At 41.7% G+C, this 22,249-nt stretch overlaps 1 protein-coding gene across 1 annotated transcript; it reads left to right on the forward strand.

Moving 5' to 3' along the window:
• Nucleotides 1-14,425: 14,425 nt before the first annotated feature.
• On the forward strand, nt 14,426-17,879 carry LOC103893312 (fatty acid-binding protein, adipocyte). Its single transcript, XM_009272372.2, has 4 exons — nt 14,426-14,566; nt 15,834-16,006; nt 16,223-16,324; nt 17,649-17,879. Exons 1-4 carry the CDS (start codon nt 14,494-14,496, stop codon nt 17,697-17,699), a joined length of 399 nt encoding a protein of 132 aa, XP_009270647.1. The 5' UTR covers nt 14,426-14,493; the 3' UTR covers nt 17,700-17,879.
• The last annotated feature ends 4,370 nt before the right edge of the window (nt 17,880-22,249 follow it).

A 22,249-nucleotide genomic window follows, 5' to 3' on the forward strand; every position in this document is an offset into this window, starting at 1 on the left:
GACAAGTCTGGGACCTTCCTTTTACTCTCATGGCCCCAGAAACCTAACCTGATTTTCAGATTTTCCTGAGAAGGGAAGTTGCTGCTTCCTCACTTATACTAAAAGAATGCTATATGAGTCAGGAAAAGGAATAAAGCTATTTGCTTTTAAAGGAAATTTTATACAAAATTAGTAAAAGGCTTAACTTTACCATCCTGTTAAGAAAAAAAAAGAATGTTCATGAGCTTTTCCTTGCCTTTTTCCACCTTTATGTGTTCACCAAAGTAGGTTCCCCCTTTGGTAGGCATGTAGAGGGAGGAAAAAATGACAGTACTTGAAAGGGAGATTTGAATAGCTGGGCCTCAGAAGAGGCAGCGAAGACAAAGGCTCCCAAAGTACAAGGGCTTGAGTTTGGAGAGTAGGAAGTGTAAGCAACTTTAAGAAGTAGAAGCAACTTTATAGCATGAAGAGTTACTAATATACACAGAGAGGAATAAATAGAGCAACAATTCTCTTCTGTTTTGCCTTTGCCTTTTCACAAATTTGGTTGACAGAGTATTTAGCTCAGTTTTCAGCAGTCTCACTGAAGTGGCTATTTGGAGTTAGTGCCTGCCTTTCCATTCATCTTGATGGCATTAACAAGCCCTAATTTAAGGGAAAGAGAGGCACTTTCCTTTCCAAGCAACGGCACTCTGGTTCTTGGCAGCGCTGGCCCTCTTGTTCACATCGTAAAGCAGCTCACAGAAAATCACAGACAGACACATCTCAAGCTCACCAACTGCTCTTTTTTCAAAATGGAAAGGTTTTGCCTGTCTGCTTGGCGGGGAAGGGGAAAGAAAAGGAGAAGAGAGATCATCTTTTGTATTTTCTTCCCTCCAAAGAGGCTCATTACTAGTGTAGCTTGACATGCAGCAGAAACTAAGCAAGTTTCAAAGTGTGAGGGACATGCTTTCTGCAGAAGTTGTGTTAGGTATTGATTTAGCCCAGCTTGCCCAAGCACAGACCACCCTCTTACCTAAAAGCAGATTGAGAATTTGACCAGCCAACAAGCTAAAACCAGAGATGTAAGTCATTGTGACTTTGGATAGCAGTAATCCAAATAATACAACTAACAAACACATTTAGTTCAAGCATCAGAATTAATGATTTCTCTCAATGTGCAACATAGCTTTTCCTCTTCAGAGATGTTACTTTTTGGACATGAGGAAAAATTTCTTTAGTGAAAGAGTGGTTAAACATTGGAAGAGGCTGCCCAGGGAAGTGGTTGAGTCCCCATCCCTGGAAGTATTTAAAAGACGTGCAGATGAGGCGCTTAGGGACATGGTTTAGTGGGCATGGTGGTGTTGGGTTGATGGTTGGACTCGATGATCTTAGAGGTCTTTTCCAACCTTAATGATTCTATGATTCTATGATTCTAAGACTAAATTATGTAGTTGGTATCAGCTCTTGGTTGTTGTTATGCCAGAGCACTCAGTAAGGAGTTTCCACAAATTATTTGGGTCATTCAAGCAATATTCAATTTTCAGACTTCAGTTGGCTTACATCACTGCAGCCTCAAGCCACTAAAAGTCATTCTCTCTCCTTACATGTAAAGCAGACCTTTAGCCTCAGCTTCTGGAATTATCCTGATGTGTGTGCTTGCAGACCTGAACTTCATTTATCTCCAAGATATGAAGTTAAATGATCTTTTTAGAATTAATTTGTTCTTTTAGTGTGCAATGTTAATAATCTTGCATTTATCTTCATAATAGAAATATGAGTATGAGTAGAAAATAATCAGGATGGTGTTAATTATAGAACTTTAAAATAATGCTCTGCTAACTTAAGTATTGATATATTTAGCACACTGATTTTTGTCACGTACACCAGAAGGTGAGGGATCTTCCAAAATTCTCTGTAAGTAGACTTGAATCTGAAGGCCACCACTTCTGACTTATTCAGGTTTATTATGAATGTAGAAATTTTAATCTAGATTCCACGCTAGCCCAAGTGTGTATGAAAGATACAGGTCCCCTCTGGACAAGACTTATCTTACAGCCTTTATACTCATCCCAATAACTTTGAGACATGGTAGACACAACTTCCAAAGAACACTGAACAGCAGTTTCATCAAGTGCCAGTGAGGATACTGGATTAAGTCTGTTCTGCTTTGATGCTAGAACATGCTACATTATTGACTACCAGACAGAAAGATTTTTTTTTTAAACAGCTACCATACTCAGGTTCTGTACCAACAAATGTTCAGGAAACACATGGGTAATTTGCACTACCAGTTGAGAAAGCAGTCTCCAATATTTTCTGCTTCACAGAGCAGAAGATGCTATGCAGCTAGGTTAGATCATATTAGGCACATAGTGGGTTTGTGGCCCCAACAGACTCCATGAGTTGTTTGGTTATAGAGAGCCATGCTCACCCAAGAACAAGCCAATGTGTTGTCCTGGACTAGTCTAGATTTAGTTTTAGCTACGCACTTCCAAGCACTTGCCAGGTGTGTCTCACCGCTTACCCTACAGTGTCAGAGAGATTGTAGGAGTTTTGCTAGTCGTGTCAGTATGCTCTGGGACATCCAGTAGCTTCAGTACTGCCCCAGATTGCACACCTTCTGTCTAGCAGCAGGTAGTGTAAGTGTGATCATTATCCTGCTAGTGTTACTTGCAGGAACTGGCAAATAAGCCTTTCTGCCCCAAAGAAAGCTTGATTCTCCAACATTGCGGTTGCAGCCAAGTTCTTTTATTGCTAATGGGAACAAATGCTTAACACCGTGTTGCATCTGAGAAGTTAGCTGCTAGGCAAGACAAGAAGGATCTCAGGTTGTTTCTGCTTCAGAAAATGTCTAGTTCTCTAGGGGATGAGATAGGAAAAATTCTCTCTCAGCCTCTCTAAAGACAAAAAGGGTTCAGCCTAAGTAGACACTGTGGTAATCAAGGAACAAGATTATATAATCTAATAGGTTTATAACTAGAAGTTGTCTCAGACTACCTCTACACCATTATATGAAACAACTTCAGTATTGCCCCAGATAGTTCCTTTGGCAGTAAATTCAGCAAATTAATTGCTTTGTATGTTTGTAAGTTTTAATAAGCAAAATAACTGGCAGATTAGTTACAGGGATGCTTTCAATACGCTTGTAAGAGCTTTGCTAATTTTTTTTATAAAAATATGATTGCATACCTCAGGTATAATCAAACCAGTTCACAACAGCAAGTTCTGATGCTACATGATTCCTCATCAGTTCTCATGCAGATAATTTTATACTGTATTCCTAAGAAGATATAGAAGGATACACCAAAACTCATGAAGAACTATTATCATTTAGGATTAGTGAACCAGAGTCCTCTTCCTTGCAAATCTATGCAGAACTGTACCTGTATGAACTGAATCACTGAGCACTTTCCCTTGATGACTTACAAACTCCGGAAGGATCTTTGTCTTCTTAACAATTGCACTTGGCCCATTGGGTTAGAGCTCTGTGGTCATCTAATGCTTCTGTAGTTTCTTAAAAACTGGCAGTGAGCCTTAAAAAACTTTCCTGCGTTGTGTATCATATTAATAGCACACGTTTAATTCAGCAATATTTGATGATATTCTATTACCATTCCAGGGATCAGGTATGGATTTAAAACACCACACTCACCACAGTGAGACTCCTTCCTGCAAGCTTATTTTCACAGCACCTACATCCGCCACCATAGTTACTCATGCTGCATTGTTCACTGCTGCAATGTGTGGAATCTGCCCAGAGATGCAAGCAGCTCAGTCAAGGTACAGAAGTCCAATGTGACATCAAGTCCTTCATGGCTTGATAATGCCACTTTCCCTGCAGATGGAGAGTCCTCACAGACAGCTGGTCTCAGTGTGACCAAGATTTTGTACTTTCCCATGACAGAGTTTGAAAAGATCTTAATGACCTGTAACTCTTAAAATCTATCTGAAATGGGATTATGTGTATCAAGGTGATCATTTAAGCCATTTCCTCAACTCATTCCACAAAAAGAGAACCAAGGTGGGGATTTGAACCAGGACTAATTACTGCTCCTTTTTGTCTTGGCGTTAACTACCTTGCTAGTTAATGAAGGTGGGTTCAATGGTCTCTGACTGTGCTAATGTCTTCCCATTTCACAAGCCCATCTTTCTGTAGGAAGGAATGTGAACGGACTGGTATTTTTGACTTGATGAGCACCTTGAACATCACCCTAAAAGCAGGTTTATTTAGAACTAATTTTAAAGACTTCATGTATGAATCTTAATTCATCATCTTTACTCCAGTAAAGTGCTCCCTCTTCATAAATGTCAGTCTATGACAGAGATCTCTATAAATGAGATCGAGACATGGTACCAGAAGAATACAAATTTATGCTGTTGCACTACATAATAACCTGTTAGCTGGAACAGTAAATGCTAGATCAAAAAAAAAAAGGATGCTTAATACTTAAGCTGAAGTCTGGGAGGAAGAAATCTCAATGCCAAAGTAAATGGGAAACTTTCCATATTCAAATGAAGAAGTGTAGGTCCTAAAGAGAAGGATCTCCACTACCCACCATGCTAAGGGAAGAAATGTCCATGCCAGCTCAGCGGGAGAGAAAGAGCATCTCCCTGAAGCCCTCTCCGTGTGTGGGAACCTCCAGCCATGAACATGCTTTCGCTCCATGCAGATGCAGACAACTGTCTCACTAATAAAAAAGTAACCAAAATGAAACTTCCCACTCTCTCACTGTCTGAGTATCAGGAGACGTAGCTTCAGTAGCCTCTTCAGCCCGAGGGAATTCAACCCTGTGTACCCCACTTCCCACTAGCACACCCAAAGTATCAGCTCTTCTGGGCAAGAGGCACTCTACTCCTCCCTTTGAAGATGGGCCCTGGGCAGCCCCGGACACAAGTAGAATATATAAATACTAGACTAATTCCAGAAAAAAGAGATGTGTTTTTGTTTTTCTCTCCTAGCTTAACCAGTGGTCTGCTAGGTAACCAGGGCCTCGTTTTCCAACAGTAAAGTGACACGTGAAATACCAGTCACCTTTGTCAAAAGTTTTCATACATGAGCCTGAAAGTTATTTACAACTACTTTGATGCCATATTTTCTGAGAACCTCTACCCTTGGTATTGACAGTTCAAAGCATTTTATAGAATATAGGTGGAAAGCTGAAAAATCAGATAAACATAACACTTCTGCAGGAGGCCGAGGCAAGGAGACATCAGGCTTCAGGTTCATGTCCTTAAGGATAGGGAACTGACGAGAGCTGGAAGGAAACATAGCTTTTTCTGGGTATACACCAAACACAGTTCAGTCACCCCAGGGAGCCCAGCAACAACTTACCATGTATTTAGTTACAAACAAATGTTTATAGGCTAAACAAGTCATAGGCAATAACTGGACACTGGATGAACAACAGTGCAACAAAAACAGTAAACTATTTCTTTCTACCAAGCCCATTTCTGTGCAACAGAACTGCGCTAGATGTTCGTGAAACAACCTCAGGCTTGTGACCCAGCGAGCTGTTCTCAACAGTCGAAAGCAGCATTTCTGCCATTCACCACTTCTGCTCTTGATGCTGATGATTGTATTTGTGCCACTTATATAGGCAGGGGAAGAACCTGAGGTGCTACAACTGCAGGAGGCTTCTTTGCAGAAGCTTTATATACCAAGGAGGGCACAATCATGCCTTAATTGTGGTGAGCAGTTTGAAGGAGCAATAAGCCAGGCAGTAAATCATAAATGACAGAAGGGATTTTCAAATACTTCAATATAATTCCAGCAAGTTAGTATTGGCTTACCAGAAGTTCATGTTAACAAAACTAATGCAGAAAGTACTGTTCGAACAGGGATATGCACAACCTAAAACCATATCAGATCATAAAAGCAACTAGGTTATGTTCAGCTTAAATAATTTGGCAGCAAGACTAAAACAATATGAAAGAATGAGGAAGCCATACCTGCAGGGGCTGAGGAAGAAAGAGTGTCTGTTAAAAAAGAGCATGTGTCTAGCCTCATGCCATGCTTGATGTCTGGTTCCTTCAGTTCTTGCCTGGGAAGATGTGCTGCGGTCCCCTCGTGTACACTGCATTGGCGGTTCCACCAGGCATTTCAGGACACCAAAAGCATGTACAAAGAGCCCCTCCCTGTTAAGGCAGCATAAACTGCTGTACTCTCATGATGGAGCAAATGCCCCACCAAGTGTTTGCAACAACCCACCCGAAGAGGAATGGCAGAACTCAGCGTAGTTTAAGGAAACATCAGAAGCTCTGAAACAAATAAAGGCAGCCAAGATAGTGGGCCCTTGCTGTAGGGAAAAGGAGGCAGCAATGCTTCTGCAAATGGCCTCGAGTGCTTCAGACCTTCAGTCGGCAGCTCAGAGGGACACTGCAGCTCTAACTCCTGCATGGTGCTTCCGTGAAGCAATGCACACCAGCATTACAATAGCTAGCATGCAAATACAAATAGCTGATGTGGGACAAGGCTTCCAGGTCTGTTTAATTCTTCACAATTTTCTAATAGTTCAAAGACAACAGTTTGAGCAGTTACAAGCTGAAGCAGCACTTTGGTCTTTAATAGTTTGAGGAGCTTGGGAAGATGTTGAGATAAGTAGAAACCTCCTTTAAAGCACAAGGAAGGCAAATCAGTGAAACAGCTACCAGAAGGATAGCTGAAGATGTTCATTTTTCCTGAAAGATCATGTTGTCTCCACTAGAGACCCACAATTTCCCATGCCTGCCAGCTGTGACGAGATCCTACAGAGGGCAAAAAGTAGAAGGCAGAGGGGATTTTAAAGTAATTTTTGGGCTGCAGGGTCCATTTTAGGGTTTAACTAGGTGTCGTTATTGTCACTAGCAGCTTTAGAGAGTCTGTGTATGCCAAAACTAGGGCTTGGCTGCGATAAGGGATTTGGGCACCGAGAGCCATAGGGACATACCTTGCCCACGTCTGCTGAAGATGCCTGCTGGGAGGGATGCAGCACATGTGATGGCAAACTCTGTCTTCCCTGTGCAAGCTGCCCTGTGCCTCCAGCCCCTCTGCAGCATCCCGAGCAAGGAGCTGGTTTACTACCTGACATTAAGCAATGCATTTTATAGGCACTCTCTGATTGGAGATGTGAGTTTTTACATGCCAAACATAAGCAATGTTGAATTGTTTCTGGCAAGACAGCTCTCCAGAGTGGGAAGGGCAGGAGTGATAGATTGCTTTAGAAAACCTTCAGAGATGCTTTTGATTCCTAACCTACTTTGTCTGGTACAAGATGAGATGAAACAAGATGGCTGTGATAGTGAAATTCAGCGGCGATGCTGCAGAGGACGCAGCTGTAAGAGGCTGCTGGCCCAGGCAAGGTGCGTGGCTGGGCAGCAGCTGGTGACCTCTGCAAACTGGCTCCTTCTCCTTCCCTCCAGCGCCCGGGGGCAGCAGTCAGCTGCAGAGCTCTGCAGAGAGCCGGGAGAGCTGCCAGCTTTCACACCCACCCACTACTCGGCCACGCGTAGAGGGAGAGTGTGTTTTCAGTAAGGCTTCGTCTCTGAACTCAGGGCATTTCATACTCAGATTTTTTTCCTTTCCTTTACATGGAGCAATAGGTCTTTGGATGCGGTCCAAATGCATCTGTAATAACAAATAGCTTTCTGGCAAATACAAGAGGAGATCTTCAAAAGTTTCAGAGCAAGCTGTCAGATTAAAGCATTGCTAGCAATAAACTGTGACATGCAGAGCGAAGAGATGCAGAAACAAGAAGGGAAAAAAAACGTATATTTACTCAAAGTGCAGGTTCAGCAAAGCTTAAGTATTTTGTACAGGGTCTTTTTAGTCTTGTTGAAATATTGTTCTTACACTTTGTTCTTTCTTTAGCTTTCTTAGAAAGAGAAGTGAAATTCTGGGAATGTTCTTGCTTCACAATAGGGCAACTGTTAAGAGGACAACCACTGATAGGAATAGTTTAAGCTTACAAGATACTGCACATTACCAAAATGCACTAGTCTGTCATCTTTATTTGAAGATTTTTGCTCAGCTTGCTAAAACGTATCTAGCAAGAAACAAACAAACAAACAAACAGTGGAAGGATTCTAAATGCAGATCCGCGTGGAAATAAGACACAAGCCTGGCTCTGTGCAGGCAGTATCATATGAGCTGCAGTAACAAGGCAGAACCGGAATGGAGGCCTGTTGGGCAGTCCCAAAGCAGATGTAACCAACGGTCTTATCGCTTTGATCAGATGGATGCTTCAAGAGGTGGTTTCAGCTGGATGATCTGGGATAATTCAGAAAGGTGTCTGGGGAAGGACTACAAAGGGATTTTTCAGAACATTATTAGCAAGTCTTCAAATTGTTAGAAGAAACCCAAAAGTGCTTTGGGAAACAGATTACTTCCTTCATTTGCAGGTCTGCTGCAATACCCAAATCTATAGAGAAGTTTAGGGATAAAGAAGTAAGAAAAGAAAAGCACCTTTTCTTTTTTTGGGGGGAGGTGGGGGCGAAGAACAGGCAGGATTTATGTGCTCTGAGGGAAGTCCAGGGAAATGAAGTCCACGGACAAGACAAAGTGGGACTCAGAAAAAGGCTGACTTTCATTGTACACTGTCAAGAGGAAATGCCCTGATGTTAGATGCAAGAGTTGTACAGTACATTAAAAAAGTTGGACAGATTTAAGCATCAGAAACTTTTGACAACTTTAAACTTGTTCTTTAGACAAGGGAAATTCGTAAGTAGTTAGAAACATGAAACATCTGCAGTGCCTATGTTATAGCCAGCAAAACAAGATCTTCTCTCATACAAATGTTCAGAAGTCATTAAGTTAGATTTATCATTAATCTCACTATGGCATTTGCTGAATACATTATATCTGAGGTAGAGCTCTGACATTTTGAATATTTCTGAATACAGAAATGCCCACATTATGTTCTGGAAGCCTATCAACTGCATGCCTGTAGGAGCTAGCGTACCAGCATTTCTTCTTATTGCAATGAAAAGAAAACTGATTTGCAAATACTCATCCTTCCCTACTTTTCTGATACTCCTTTTAACTCACTCCCTGCAATTCATAGCATTGCTTGATGGGATTCACACTGCCAACTGACTTGCTCCAGGAATGCGGGAACACATACATGTTAGAGCAGTGTATGAGAAGTCAGTGTTTTCCTCAGGGATAGCAGTCACCTGGCATGAGCCGCAAACGTTTGGGAGCATACGTTATTGCCATTCCATCTGCTGAGAAAAGCCAGAATCTCAGCTGTCAACACTACTCTCACGAGAACCTAGTGAAGGCAAGGGGCCAGTGGCTTGCTATTCCCTCCAGCCATATCTGCATTTTTTTTTCTTCATTTTTAAAGCAGTTCAGAAAATGTAATCATGTGTATTTTAATTGCAAGTTAATGGTGTCAACCACCAGGTTTTGTTTTGGGCTTGATCTTACTATGCCTCGGAGTTATGAGATTTCATTTCTGTTCTTAGCATTACACAAACTTAGTTTAGTGTTTCACAAACACCTTTTAGATGTTTCGATTTTCACAGTCCTGCTTTCAGATACTTGAAACCTATTTAAGCGTGTGGAGTACTCACTGGTTGGGCTGAAGTCCAGGAGGAAATACAAGAACCCAGAATCACTAAAAGTAAAAATCAAGTGCTGGGGCCCACCAGCCTGAGGTCTCCAAATGTCACAGCCCAGCAATGTCACTGGGTAGAGTGGTGCTGGTAGCCACTCAAGGAAACAACAGATTTGTTGTTGCTGCTGGCAAAATTTCACTCCTTCAGCAAAGTGACCATTGCAATAGTACCCTCACCCGTGGGTGAGGCCTGAAGCCACAGCCACTAGTGGGGGAGCATCAGTCTGCTGCTGGGGACTGTTCTGCTGAGCGTAGGAAAAAGGACGTGCTCATGTCTCCTGCTCACCTCCTTCCCAAGGAGAGAGAAATAACCCAGTGAAAACCAATTGGCCTCTTGAACTTTCAAACCAACTGAAGCCAGTATCTTGTAAAGTCAGTGCCTTACATCGTGAGTACTAAAGCTTTAGTTATACCTTTTCCTGGCTAAGCAGAAGTCTAAGGCAATTCACCTGTCTCAAACATTAATCAGAAATGAAAGTAGCAAACTGGCAAGCAGAGATGGGCATTCTTTTACTTGTTCCTGTCTTCTCTCCAGCGTTATCTCACCTTTCTTGAAGTTACCCTGGGGCCTTAGAACAGATTCCCACTCTGATATCCGGCCAGACAAGTATTAAGAAAACTTTTTGCTCAGTCTAAGTTGCAGCAGTACCAGACAGCATGACATGGTCCCTCCTTCCTGGCATGAGAGCTGCTATAGCCCATCTTCTCAATAGATATTACTGTGCCTGAACAGGAAGCTTGCAGCAAAGCCATGGTTCCTTCCCTGCTTAAGGGAAAATCCCTATTTTTAATAACTTTTCCAAGAATATGTATTTTTTCTCACTATGGACATTGCCATCTGTGCCACTAATAACCCCACATAGAGGCCACGTTCCTTTTAAGAAAGTTTTCAACAGAAGTCATTGTCAACAGGCTAATAGTCTGCTATGGCATCAGGTGTGGAATTGAACACGGATGTCTTTTTACCTTTTCATCCCTGTTTTTGATTCAAAGAGTAGCAGAACTATGGAGACAACTGTGTAAGCCCAATACACTGCTGCTAATTGGTAGTCACCAGTTAAATAGCTATAGCAGCTGGAGGAGTTGTACACTGTTGCCCTTCTGTGACAAGGAGGAACTGGAGAAAGAAGCCTTTATTTAAACAGAGTGTTGCTGATAGTCATAACTGTGATTTGTTGATTCATGTTTTCACATTTGAGAGTAAGCTGTATTTTTACTTTGACAAATTCATACATATCTAAAGTACCAAGAAAGTTTTGGCATAGTCCTTAGTTAAAAGCTGCCCTAAGTGACAGATCTTGACTATGGGAATAAGCATCCTCTTTCTCACATACTCTAGTGGAAGCAGCGTCATTCCTCCTGCATGCCCGAAAAAGCCAAAGGGAGGTTACTATTGTGCTCATTTTTGTAAAAAGCTGCTCATCTCAAGTAGATGTCCACCGTTGGTCTGACCCACAGAGCAAGAGTTAACCCACCATCACCACCTTCCCATCCACCGATCTCCCCTGCACAGCTGCTGCTTTGCTATTCCACTTCTGCACCTCCTGCATCAGGAACCACGCTCAAAGGTCACAGCACCCCAAAACCACATTGCAGACAGTGTATCATTGTTGTTTGCAGACTTCAGCCTCATCAGTTCATATCAGGATTAAGAGACAGGGTTTCCCTCTCTGATGAATTTACTTTGCCAGCATTTCCTCACTGTGCTGGACCCTCACCAGCTTCCCTTCCTTGGTTTACCTCTTATCTGCTGTGGTTTCTTCAAAATTGCCTCTTATTTTGAAGGAGGCTGAAGATGCCCTTGCTTTTGATGGTGTTAGATCCCATCAATGCTGATGACCACAGGGCTGTTTAGCCAGGTTGCCCAGCTCTTGCTGGCAAGACACTCTGCATGTGACACGAATCCCAGGTTTGCCTAAGCTTCCAGGCTCAGAAGCCCCACTGATTTCTTCACGACCATTAAGCGCTTCAGTCTTTATCAGCAGGGCTGTATGACTTGAGGCCTTTGCCCCAGAGAGCAGGCAGGATTTGTATTAGATGACATCAATGCCACAAGCTTGTCTCTTGTCACTGGAAGTCTCTCCCGAGAGAAAGGAGACCATCGGTAGGATACTTCCCAAGTGAGAGCCATGAGCCTGCTCCCAGATAGCTGGTTGCTTTGAAGTAAACAAGCAAGTCAACCCACAAACTGGCTTTCTTCTTGCATTTTTGAGCCATCAGGTTTGCAAGACATCTACAAATAGCTCAGATTCACTTTAAATAGGTGCAAGTAATTGACTGCCTAGGGAGGGTGCGCTTGTCTGCTCCAAACTGATTTACATGGAACAGGTGCTTCACCTCTCTCCCAAAAAACTCTCCGAGCAGCACAAGCATTGCAGATAGCTGTTAACACCAAAGGAAGGCCAATCCCCTCTCTCAGGCTATAGTTTTGAATACAAAATACCTATTTCCCCTCCAAAGAAATGAATGCTAATTGTAGTAAGCCACACACAGAACAGTTCCCAAAAGGCAAGAAAAGTAAGTGCAGGAATTGAGTTCAGCCAGATCGCATCCTTTCTATCCGGGGCACTGCAGCAATCCTCACCTGACACTTTCAAGTACTCATTATGTAATTACTGGATTTGAGTTTTCAAGTTCCTACAAACTGCTCACTCATGGTGAAGTGTTTCTCAAGCCAATAATCCTAAGTAAAAAACCCCAAGATAATGACACAAACTTGAGGGCCCCTCAGAGTTTCCTTTTAAAGAGGACCTGAGCATATGATACTCTGAGAAAACCAATCAGGAAAAGCATCAGTGACTTCAATAAATAGAATATTATTTTATTTATTTTGGGATTAGCCCAAAGTCAGTAAATGTGCAAAACTCAAAAAAGAATAGACCAAAACTAAGATTAGCTATTCTATTTTATTTATTGGGATTAGCCCAAAGTCAGTAAATGTGCAAAACTCAAAAAAGAATAGACCAAAACTAAAAGAAGCTATTCTAGGGAAAAAAAAAAAAAGGTAAAAAGAATAATTTTCCCCACAGTCTGCAGTCTTAAAGGCACAAGAGGGTAACTAATTATACATGTACAAACATATTCAGCCCTCAGAGCAATGCAGGCTGGGGACAGGCTGGCTAGGGAGAAGCTCTGCAGAAAAGGCCCTCAGGGTCCTGGTGGGCAGTGAGCTGAGCCCTAGCAGCAGTAAGACCAAAAACATCCTGGGCTGTATGAACAAGAGCACAGCCAGTAGGTTGATGGAAGTGATTATTCCCCTTTCCTCAGCACTCGTTAGGCTGTATCCAGAGTGCTGCATCTAGTTTTGGAATTCAGCAGAGGGCCCCCAGGATGCTCAGGGGGCTGGAGCACTTGCCCTGTGAGGAGAGGCTGTGAGACTGGGGTGGTTTATCCTGGTTAAGAGATGGCTTTGGGAGTGCTTACAGCAGCCCCCAACACCTATGGGGAAGTGACCGAGGAGTTTGAGCCAAGCTTTTCACAGCAGTGAATGGTGGGAGGATGAGAGACTGTGGGTAAAAGCCGAAAGAAGGGAGGTTCAGGTGGGAGATAAGGAGACCCTTTCCTCTGGGGGGACAGCTGGGCAGGGGTGTGGGCTGCCCAGGGAGGCTGTGCTGGCTCCATCCTTGGAGGTTTCCAAGCCCCAGTAGGACACAGTCCTGAGCAGCCTGGTCTGAGCTCAGAGGTGGCCCTGCCTGAGTGGAAAGCTGTGCCGGAGACTTCCTGACCTCCCTTCCCTTCCAAATTTCCCTATGATCTTACGATCCTACATAAATAATTTTTCTACAATGTTGTTACTTACAACAGTCAACAAGTATGCAAATATGTGGTCGAACATATTTGATGCCTAACAACCAGAAGACTATTTCCAGGAAATCCACCTGAAGAGAACTGCAGGGGCTGGAGTCTGCACTTATTAGCTGCTTTTGGCATTGGAATAGCATGTTACAGCCAAAAGGAAAGTCTAAGAAATTGCTTGACTGTTTTCTGATACAATTTTTTGTGATCTGAGCTATAATAGGGCTTAGGGGATCCTCATTATGTCAGGCCTGTACACACCTTGCCTCAAACAGATTACTACCTGAACAGCATGAACAGCAAACAAATGAAGTGTCCAGGGACCTTTGGTGGATCGATACCAGAGCCTAGCTTTATGCCATAACTAGTCATAACGCTAGTCATTGGGACATAGGTCTTCAGAAAGCACAGGAGCAAAAGGGAGAGAAATAGTCTGTTTTGTTACTTTGCTTTTCACAGAGCCCTATATCCTCTCTCCATCACATAAAAGCAGAATACAGACCTGTTGGTTAATTGATTCAGGTGGTGCAATGATAAGGAGAGCCCAATCAAGGAAGCAATTTTATTGCCTCACCCTTCTACAGCCACCAGCACTCTCTCTTTCTGCCCCAAATCCACTTCTTCCTGTAATTCTGTGCCTCTCTGGAGAAAATCTCTGACTGCAGGGGTGCAGAAAGCAAACTAAATTATCCCAATGAGCCTTTCAGACCTTACAGTCTAGGAATTTAGCTGTGTCAATTTGATATGGTGGAGTGAAATTAAAGAAAAGAGCATGGGAGAGAACATAACCGTCTATAGGTTGAGCCTACCTTTTTCTTCTGAAAGACAATATGATTTAATTATTTGACTTTAAGGTGGAGTGTTCTTGAATGACAAAAATAATTAAATAATAAAATCAAGACAGTGATCTTTGTGCTAGTAAGGGCATATGAATAATAACACTATGACCTACTGGCAAAGGAGGGGTAGGAGAGGAAGGAAAACGCTGGGCACTGGGACTCCGTCTTCATTGGTCATCCTAGAGCATCATGTGGCCAAAACTCCTTTTTAAAGATAACTCCTGATCTCCTGAAGCTCATGCTATCTTCCTGTCCTGCATTTCTGCTTGATCCTGTGGAAGGCTTTTCTTTAGCCTGACAAAATGTGTGACCAGTTTGTGGGCACCTGGAAGCTCCTTTCTAGTGAAAACTTTGAGGACTATATGAAAGAGCTGGGTGAGAATTGTTATTTGGAGTTGTTGTATCTGGGACAGGGAAGGAATGCTGCTTTTGAACTTTATTCCTTACTTGCTTTTTCTGGCTATGCTGTTTACCAAGGGGGTTTTAGTCCAACTATTTTGATCAGATGGTCTTAAACTGGAGAACTTGGCTGTTTGAATTAGTGGTGTCGAATTCCTGTAATGTAGAAAAACCTTGATTGGAAGGAATAGTTTCAGGTAAGCCAAGCCTATGCATGCCTACGTAGTAGTGTTATAAATGGAAGTAAACCACGTCACTGCTATATTCTGTGTGGATTAGCTTTTATCCTTGGACATACAAAGTGGTGTAATGCTAGAATGCAGCAAGCTTCTCTATGTCTAAAAGCAACATACCTAAACTTCTTTGTATTGCTACTGGACTAGGAGACCGATTAATTGTCATGGCTGTTATAATGAATGAAACTCTGTAGCTGCCTCCAGTGAATATTAACGAAGAAAATTGCATGGATTCATGCAGATACTTGCAAAAGATTTGAGGGATAACACTCTTCTCTAAAGGTGTAGACTTCTTGCTTAAAATTAAAATTGGGCTTTAAAAGGTTTCCGCCTTCTTTTAGTGTGGGGGAAGTATGGGGTAACTTGCACCGATTGGATCAGTACATGCTAAAAAGCTGGGGGTTTATTTGGAGATTAGGGGTAAAATACTCACTGAGACTTATGCAGCATTCAGACAGCTTTCAGTGAGACTCTTGCACTCTTAATCTTTACCCTAGATTTTACTCAGGACGTAACCATTGCCAGCTATTTCTTAATCATTTCCTTTTATTCAGCCTAGCCACTGATAAATATAAAAAGTGCTTTCTTTTTTTTTTTCTTGTTTGTTTGTTTTTGTGGCTTAGAAACTGTCATATATTTCTGCTTATTTACTTTTAGATACAGTTAGCATAAAAGTTAGTGTACAAACCACCACAGTTATTTCGAACAAGTGTATGTGCAAATATCTGGCATTAAATTCTTGTCTCAGTCTTCAAAATATTGCTTTTACTATCCTGACAATAACAGTGCAGAGAATTTCCTTACGTCATCCCACCCGGCTTGGTCTATAACCATATCAAGCTAGTGAGATGTTACAAAGGAACCTCTGCAACATAGAATTAATAAAAAAATGCAGAAAGTAATGGGGAAATCAGCACTGAAGTCTTTTTTTTTTTTTTTTTTCCCCCAAATAAGAGAAAAACATTGAGTAAAGATACAAATTTCATAGTGCCCTGTCTTATTCACAGGTGTGGGGTTTGCTACCAGGAAAATGGCTGGTGTGGCCAAGCCCAGTGTAACTATCAGCATCAATGGTGACGTGATAACCATCAAAACAGAAAGTACCTTCAAAAATACAGAGATCTCTTTCAGGCTGGGTGAAGAGTTTGATGAGACCACAGCAGATGACAGAAAAACGAAGGTGAGTCCAAAAACGGCACTTTCCAAATACATCTCTCAAAAGGGGTGTGGGAGCAGGAGTTGTGATTTTGACATCCAGTGAGAAATGCTGCCTTCAAAGGTAAGAGTGCTATGGATGCTTTGTGCTTCAGTGCTGTTTGTACATGGAGACAGTCTTCTCTTCAGCCCAGAGCACCCTAATAAAACAGCCACGCTTTGCTTTTTTTCTCTTTGGCAGAACGTCATAACCCTAGACAACGGCATACTGAACCAGGTGCAGAAGTGGGACGGAAAAGAGACTGTCATAAAGAGAAAAGTGATGGATGGGAACCTGGTGGTGGTGAGTTCATTTTTGTTACTTAATCACTGAATTCATTGCGCAGAATTCATGTTTGGCAGATGTATTACATTGGATTCAAACACAGGGAGTGAAAGCATCTGAAAGGGCTTTGTGCACTTGGCGAGAAGTCTCTCTGAATGAGCCTGGAGTATATATTAAAACTGAAATACTGTTAAACTTACGGAATGGTATGGAGGTGCCTGTTCTCCATTCATAGCAAGACATCGTTAAGAAAGAGTAGGGAGAAAAAAACAACATCCCTGTGAGGGAAATTTTTATATATCAGAATGCTTAAGTCCTGGACAGTATAGAGGAAGCATTAGCAAAGTCCATGTTAAGTGCGTCTGCTCTGTGCTGGTGCAAAATACTCCTGTTCAACTCCAGTAGAGACTCAACAGCCATCTGTGGGAACCATACTATGTATCATCAACAACTGTGTCAATAGTATGACGTTATAGCAAAAAAAAAAGAAACCTGTATCCGAGCTCTGTTGGTTGGTGTTATCTGGTCAGAGAGTATTGTGCTTGACTTGGTGCCAGTGAGGCCCACCTGCAGTTTGGGGCTTCCCAGCACTGCTCTCCAGTTTTAGGAAAGACACTTTGAAGAATCTGAGAGAGGACTAAAACTGTGTTCATAAAAGGCAGCTGACATTCCTACATGCTACAAAATGATACACATACGCAAAATTCCTGAAGAGTTCTGCCCTCCCCTAGGGAAAATTAATATGTCCATAAATCTAATATTTAAATTTCTTTGGCTAGAGACCAGAGGAGAACAAGTAGAAATAGTTTTTAATAACAACTTCATTAAGAAAGGTTGAACAAAACCGAGTTTGGTCTAACAGAAAAATAGATGAGGACAGAGCCTAACATGCAGAGGCTGACACCAGCAGCTGCAAGTCTGAAAGCTGTGTAGGACTCTGTGTGGGTATGTGTTGTGCACACATGTGTGAAGAAGACAAGCCACAGCTGCACAAACCACAGCCATGGGTGAAAGGAAAAAAGACTAATGCCCAGCTCCAGAGTCCAATCACTCTCCATAGAAGTCCTAGGAGCCTTCTTTAGAGCTTTTAAGAGGAGATTAGAAATCTCCTGGGGGTTGTTGAAGCAGTCTTTTGATGTTCTTTCAGTCCTGTGCTTGTATTTCAGACTTCTGTTTCTGAAGCTCTCAAGCTTGAATTTCACTGTTTTGGCAATTGGTTTTAGAGGAGATAAAACGCAAAATTTTCTTACGCTGGCTTCCAGTGGATAAATAATTCTCTATCTTCTGACTAACAAACATTTAGTGAGAGTTAAAAGCTGATTAAATTTGCCTTTCTTTCCAGGAATGTACCATGAATACTGTTACCTGCAAAAGAGTTTATGAAAAAGCATGAAGAAGCCATCTTCACATAGGACTAATGCTTAAAGCTGGAGATAAACAACTTAATTGAAGGAGAAAAACTCCACAAATCTATTTTAGAGAACTGTACTTTTTACAGATATATCCCAAAACAGTTACATGCAGCTGGTCTAATTTGTTGTGGCTATTCAATAAAACGTTCAGCTTTCTACAACCTGTGCTTGTGCTGGAGTTTGTCAGAAAGGGGTTTGGGGGAGATGCAATACGGGAAGGGGTGTTGTACAAGAAAGCATCGCGTGCGAGCTAGTACCACACGCAGTAACTGTGACCCATCTCACTGCGGAAAGAGGATTGGAGATGATCCAGTGGCACTTGTTGTGTGACAGTGATAGATGTAGACCTGGACACAAAAACATCCTCCAGTGAGCGCTGTGTGTAGGCTACCCACTGCAAGGAGTCTGTGCACAGCAAGGGGAATAACAGGGCTGCTTTTCTTGGCTTTGAGTGAAGGGCGTTGTTCCTGGGGCAGGGAGGAGGGCGATTACTGTGGATGCTCAGCGTTGGCTTCTAACGTGAGCAGGGAACCAGGCACCTCCTCCTTGCACAAATGCCGACAATTTTAAACCAGGGGATCATCTGAAGTGGCTTGATCTTGTCCTCTTCCACTTGCAGTGTGAAATTATAGCTGCTGTAGCTCTCAGCTGTGATTATTTTGTTAATGTCCCTTTCCTTAACATCTCTTTTTGTCCTAGATTAGACAAAAAGCCTTGAATTAAGAATCATAGCTTAAAAAGTACTCTCAAGCTTACTAAAAGCCTGTAAAAGTTTGCTAGTGGTACAACCTCCTTTATTTCCTATATGCATTTTCTACTAGCTCATTAGGTTAGATAAGTCTTGGGAACACAAGCCTTTCTAGATGCAAAGCCCTTTGGACACCATGTTTTTCAAATCTTCTTATTCTTGAACCTCTGCTGCCCTTAGGCCTGGCCTCCTATTTCAAAACTTCACGTCCACAGAAGCCCTGATTTCTACACATGGGAGGACTCAAACTGAGGACAAAAAGAATGAGAAGTCTAAGGAAAACCTGGACAAGAAGAGTCTGAAAATGTGTGCAGTAACCACAAAATGGGGAAATAAGCATATCTCAAGCTTTGCGATTAAGATCCGTGAGCCAAATTCCACATATTCCTGACATGCCTGAGGTCAGCTGTCAGAGGTGACGGTGCTGAGTCCCTACTGCCAGCAGCAGAGACATCATACACTTGAACTTTCCTCTGCATGACTCAGACTGTTCCCAAGTTTCTGCACTATTAATACAACTGGAGAGGGGAAAAGAAAAAGGAGGACTTCTACACTCTGGATGAGCTAAGGAGTCATTTAAGAGCAGTTCCAAAACACAGTAAATTCTGCAGAAAATGTTAAAAAAGACATGAACAAACAGCTCCCATGTTTTTACCTTGGCTTCAGTGGTTGTGAAATCTCATCGGCTTAAAGAACAGCAGTTGCATAGGGGAGGGAAGTATGCGTCAGAGTACCCCATATATACAATACTAAATCTACTTAGCACTTAACAAGAACCCAAATTATTTACAAAAGCCAGGATAAAACTAGAATTTAGTGGCAGAAAACCTACATGGGAGAGATGATCATAAGAAGTAGCAACATTGACTTAATTAAGCTATATATAAGCATTAAAGATCAGCCTATAGTTAAATATATTCCATTGTCCACAGAAATGGAAATACTACATTTCAGATGTCAAATTTCCAATATTCCAATATTTATATAGCAGCCTTTATTTTCTAGAAATCTTACATTCTTAAGAAAGCCTGCAGTTACAATTGTAACATTCACAGCCTGATTTTTCAGAGGTAATCTCTTCTGAAAGCATCACCATTTATTTTAGTACCTGGTGAATGAATTCAGACTTTGTGAATGAATCAAACCACTTAAAATGTCAACTTTTGGAAATTTCAATAAAGTGACATTCTGTCTATAAACTTGAACAGTGCCAGCACCATAATGAAGTATTAGTGATGCTTTTCTCAGAATATGAACATGTCTGAAATTTATCCTCTGAAGAAGGCCAAAATTTATTCTCTAAAAAAGGCACCAGCCTAGTGACTTCTTGAATAAATGGAGATAATTCCTCTCTGGCAAACAAAGGTGTGTGCTCTCAGACCTGGATGGAGTTGACAGCACACATTTCTAAGGGGTAAAGGCAGATCAGTGTCTTGTCCTTGCCTGCAGAGCAGCACAGGTCCCTCTTTCTTTTCTGTAGTGCTGAACTATTCTCCAAAAATCAGAAACCATCCCATAGCATTCCTCTCTGAAAAAGGAGGATCTCACCAAACCCCTACAAACCCCGCGGGTGACATGCTTATCACAGCAGGCACCCTGGAACGCTGAGAGGAGGCGATCTTTGCCCGTTAGCATATTTGCTCACTACTTCTTTAGAGGTTTCTTGGATGACAAGAGGGAAAGGAGACTCACACCCACAGATTTTTAACAGCTCAGGAGACAGATGAAGCAAGGCTTATTCTGAGCTTGGACCTTTCTGTTATTTTTCTGTTTTTCTTTTAACTCTTTGTTTCCACTGGAAGGAACTCGGAGTACTTTTGCGTCCTGGCCAGTCAATCCCGGTGTGTGCCCAGCTGTGCTGTCTGCCCCAAGCTGCCACCCGTTCCCTCGGCCCCAGCAGTCTTGGTCTGGTCTCGTGGGATGCCCCAGCCAAGGAGACAAAAGGCTTTTTGCACCCTCTAATGTAGCTATTGGGAAGAGGCAGACTGCTGGCCTCGTGTTCAGGATCGATCCCTCAGCTCCGTAGAGTCAGTGTTAAAACATCCTTGGTGTCCTCACAGCGAGGCAGGCATTTGGCCTCGGTTCTCCGCTTTTATTTCTTTTTTCTTCATTACTCTTCTAGGAATTTAATTTAGACTTTTTTTGGCACTGAATTTGCCCAGATCATATTTCCTTTAAAGAAATTGACATAAATTTACTTTCCATATTTCTTTAAATAGTCTCTTTACAGTTTTAGCTCACTATTTTTATGAATTTTTATCTTTAGTGCTGCTTCACAATCTCCAAGTGTATTGATTTCAAATCTTGTTTTAATCCTACCATAAGCAAAACAAGGGAATCAAAGCTCCCTCTTCTCACATGTACTCACAATCCTTGACACTTTTTTTCCCTTTAAACTGGAATAAAAGATTGGTTTCCACAGATATTATTTCTACTGAGATATAATTCCCTGCTTTTCTTCTTTCTGGACTGTAAGTCCTTTAAATGAAAGTGCTGATTTTTCTTAGTGACAAAGAGATAGATGGTAGCAATGTCAACATTGTTTGAGGCTGCTTAAGACTGGGGTTTTGTCTGTATAAATAATTCTCTGTCACTTTTGTTCTTAAGGTTACTGGTACTGCAGTATAGCTGTTCTATTCTGACTAATTTGCTCTTCTTGAATTTCTTTGGGCCTAATTTTACAACATCCCAATCATCTTTTATTTCCCAAAGGCACAAGCCTTGTCTTGTTAAAGTGCCTTTATGTGGATAAGACAATTAAATGAAAGAACAAAGAATGCCTGAGGAGCAACGGTAGAATATTTTCATATTATTCCTTGAGAAATAATGGATAGTTTCATTTAGGAGGAGCTTTCTCATTTCCAGAGATTGGATAAAAGAGCTAGATAGTCTTTACACAAAATGTGATATAATGCATCTCTGCTTGTGTGGACAACACCTTCAAAGACTGACATTTATTTGTATATTACAGATACAGCATCTGCTTCCTACTGTGGGGGAGAAACAGTTCTTCTTTACTTTGTTTTCATTTTCAATCCCTCTAGACTTTCCTTCCCTACACTGCACTATAGTTAAACCTGAGCAGTAATGGGAAGTTCTGCTCAATTTATCCTTGTTGATGGAATAAAAACATTTTGCATATACAACCAAAATTTGTGACTTAAGACCTTGTTATTTCCCCACAACAACAGTATAATCCAAAGACTACAATATTTTCACTGCACAATAATCCAAAGACTACAATATTTTCACTGCCCAGGCTATATTGTTTTCCTGTTTAAGCATGTTCCCCTTCTCAGCTTTCAAGACGAGACCCAAACCTAACCCTCCTTGGCCCAACATCGGCTCCATCTCTCTCTTTCTACCGTAAACACAAGAAATTTGGTCCCACAACCTATAATCCCAGCGTCCCTCCATCCTTACAATGTAGAGCTGAAAAGTCCCTATAAGTAGTCATAACCCAGAAAGTGTAATCATGCAAAAAAGACAAACAGGCAACTATTGTTCACACAAGTAAGAAAGAAGCCATCTAATCCTTTCATGTAGCAAGTAATAGTTTTCTCCAGGAAGATGGTTTAGGAAGGGGAAGGACAGAATTACAGTTGATGTGGTCTTACACTAAATAGTTTCACATAGTTTGAGGTATCTTGAATTACAATGCTTTAAATTCCTACCTGTCAAATATACATATGGTTTATGGATTTGTTCTTTGTGTCAGGTTTTTACTAACCACAAGACAATGGTTCTAAATGTACATTTTTAAAAAAGTTTTTGAATGTTCAA

This window comes from Aptenodytes forsteri, unplaced genomic scaffold (genome assembly GCF_000699145.1).
Source record: "Aptenodytes forsteri isolate BGI_AS27 unplaced genomic scaffold, ASM69914v1 Scaffold206, whole genome shotgun sequence".
NCBI lineage: Eukaryota > Metazoa > Chordata > Aves > Sphenisciformes > Spheniscidae > Aptenodytes > Aptenodytes forsteri.

What these genes read in the sequence shown, in the direction of transcription:
- LOC103893312 (XM_009272372.2), top strand. Translation starts at nt 14,494, where the DNA reads ATGTGTGACCAGTTTGTGGGCACCTGGAAGCTCCTTTCTAGTGAAAAC. An exon ending in GGACTATATGAAAGAGCTGG is followed by an intron (nt 14,567 to 15,833) that starts GTGAGAATTGTT and finishes TCTTATTCACAG; the next exon opens with GTGTGGGGTTTGCTACCAGG. An exon ending in TGGATGGGAACCTGGTGGTG is followed by an intron (nt 16,325 to 17,648) that starts GTGAGTTCATTT and finishes CTTTCTTTCCAG; the next exon opens with GAATGTACCATGAATACTGT.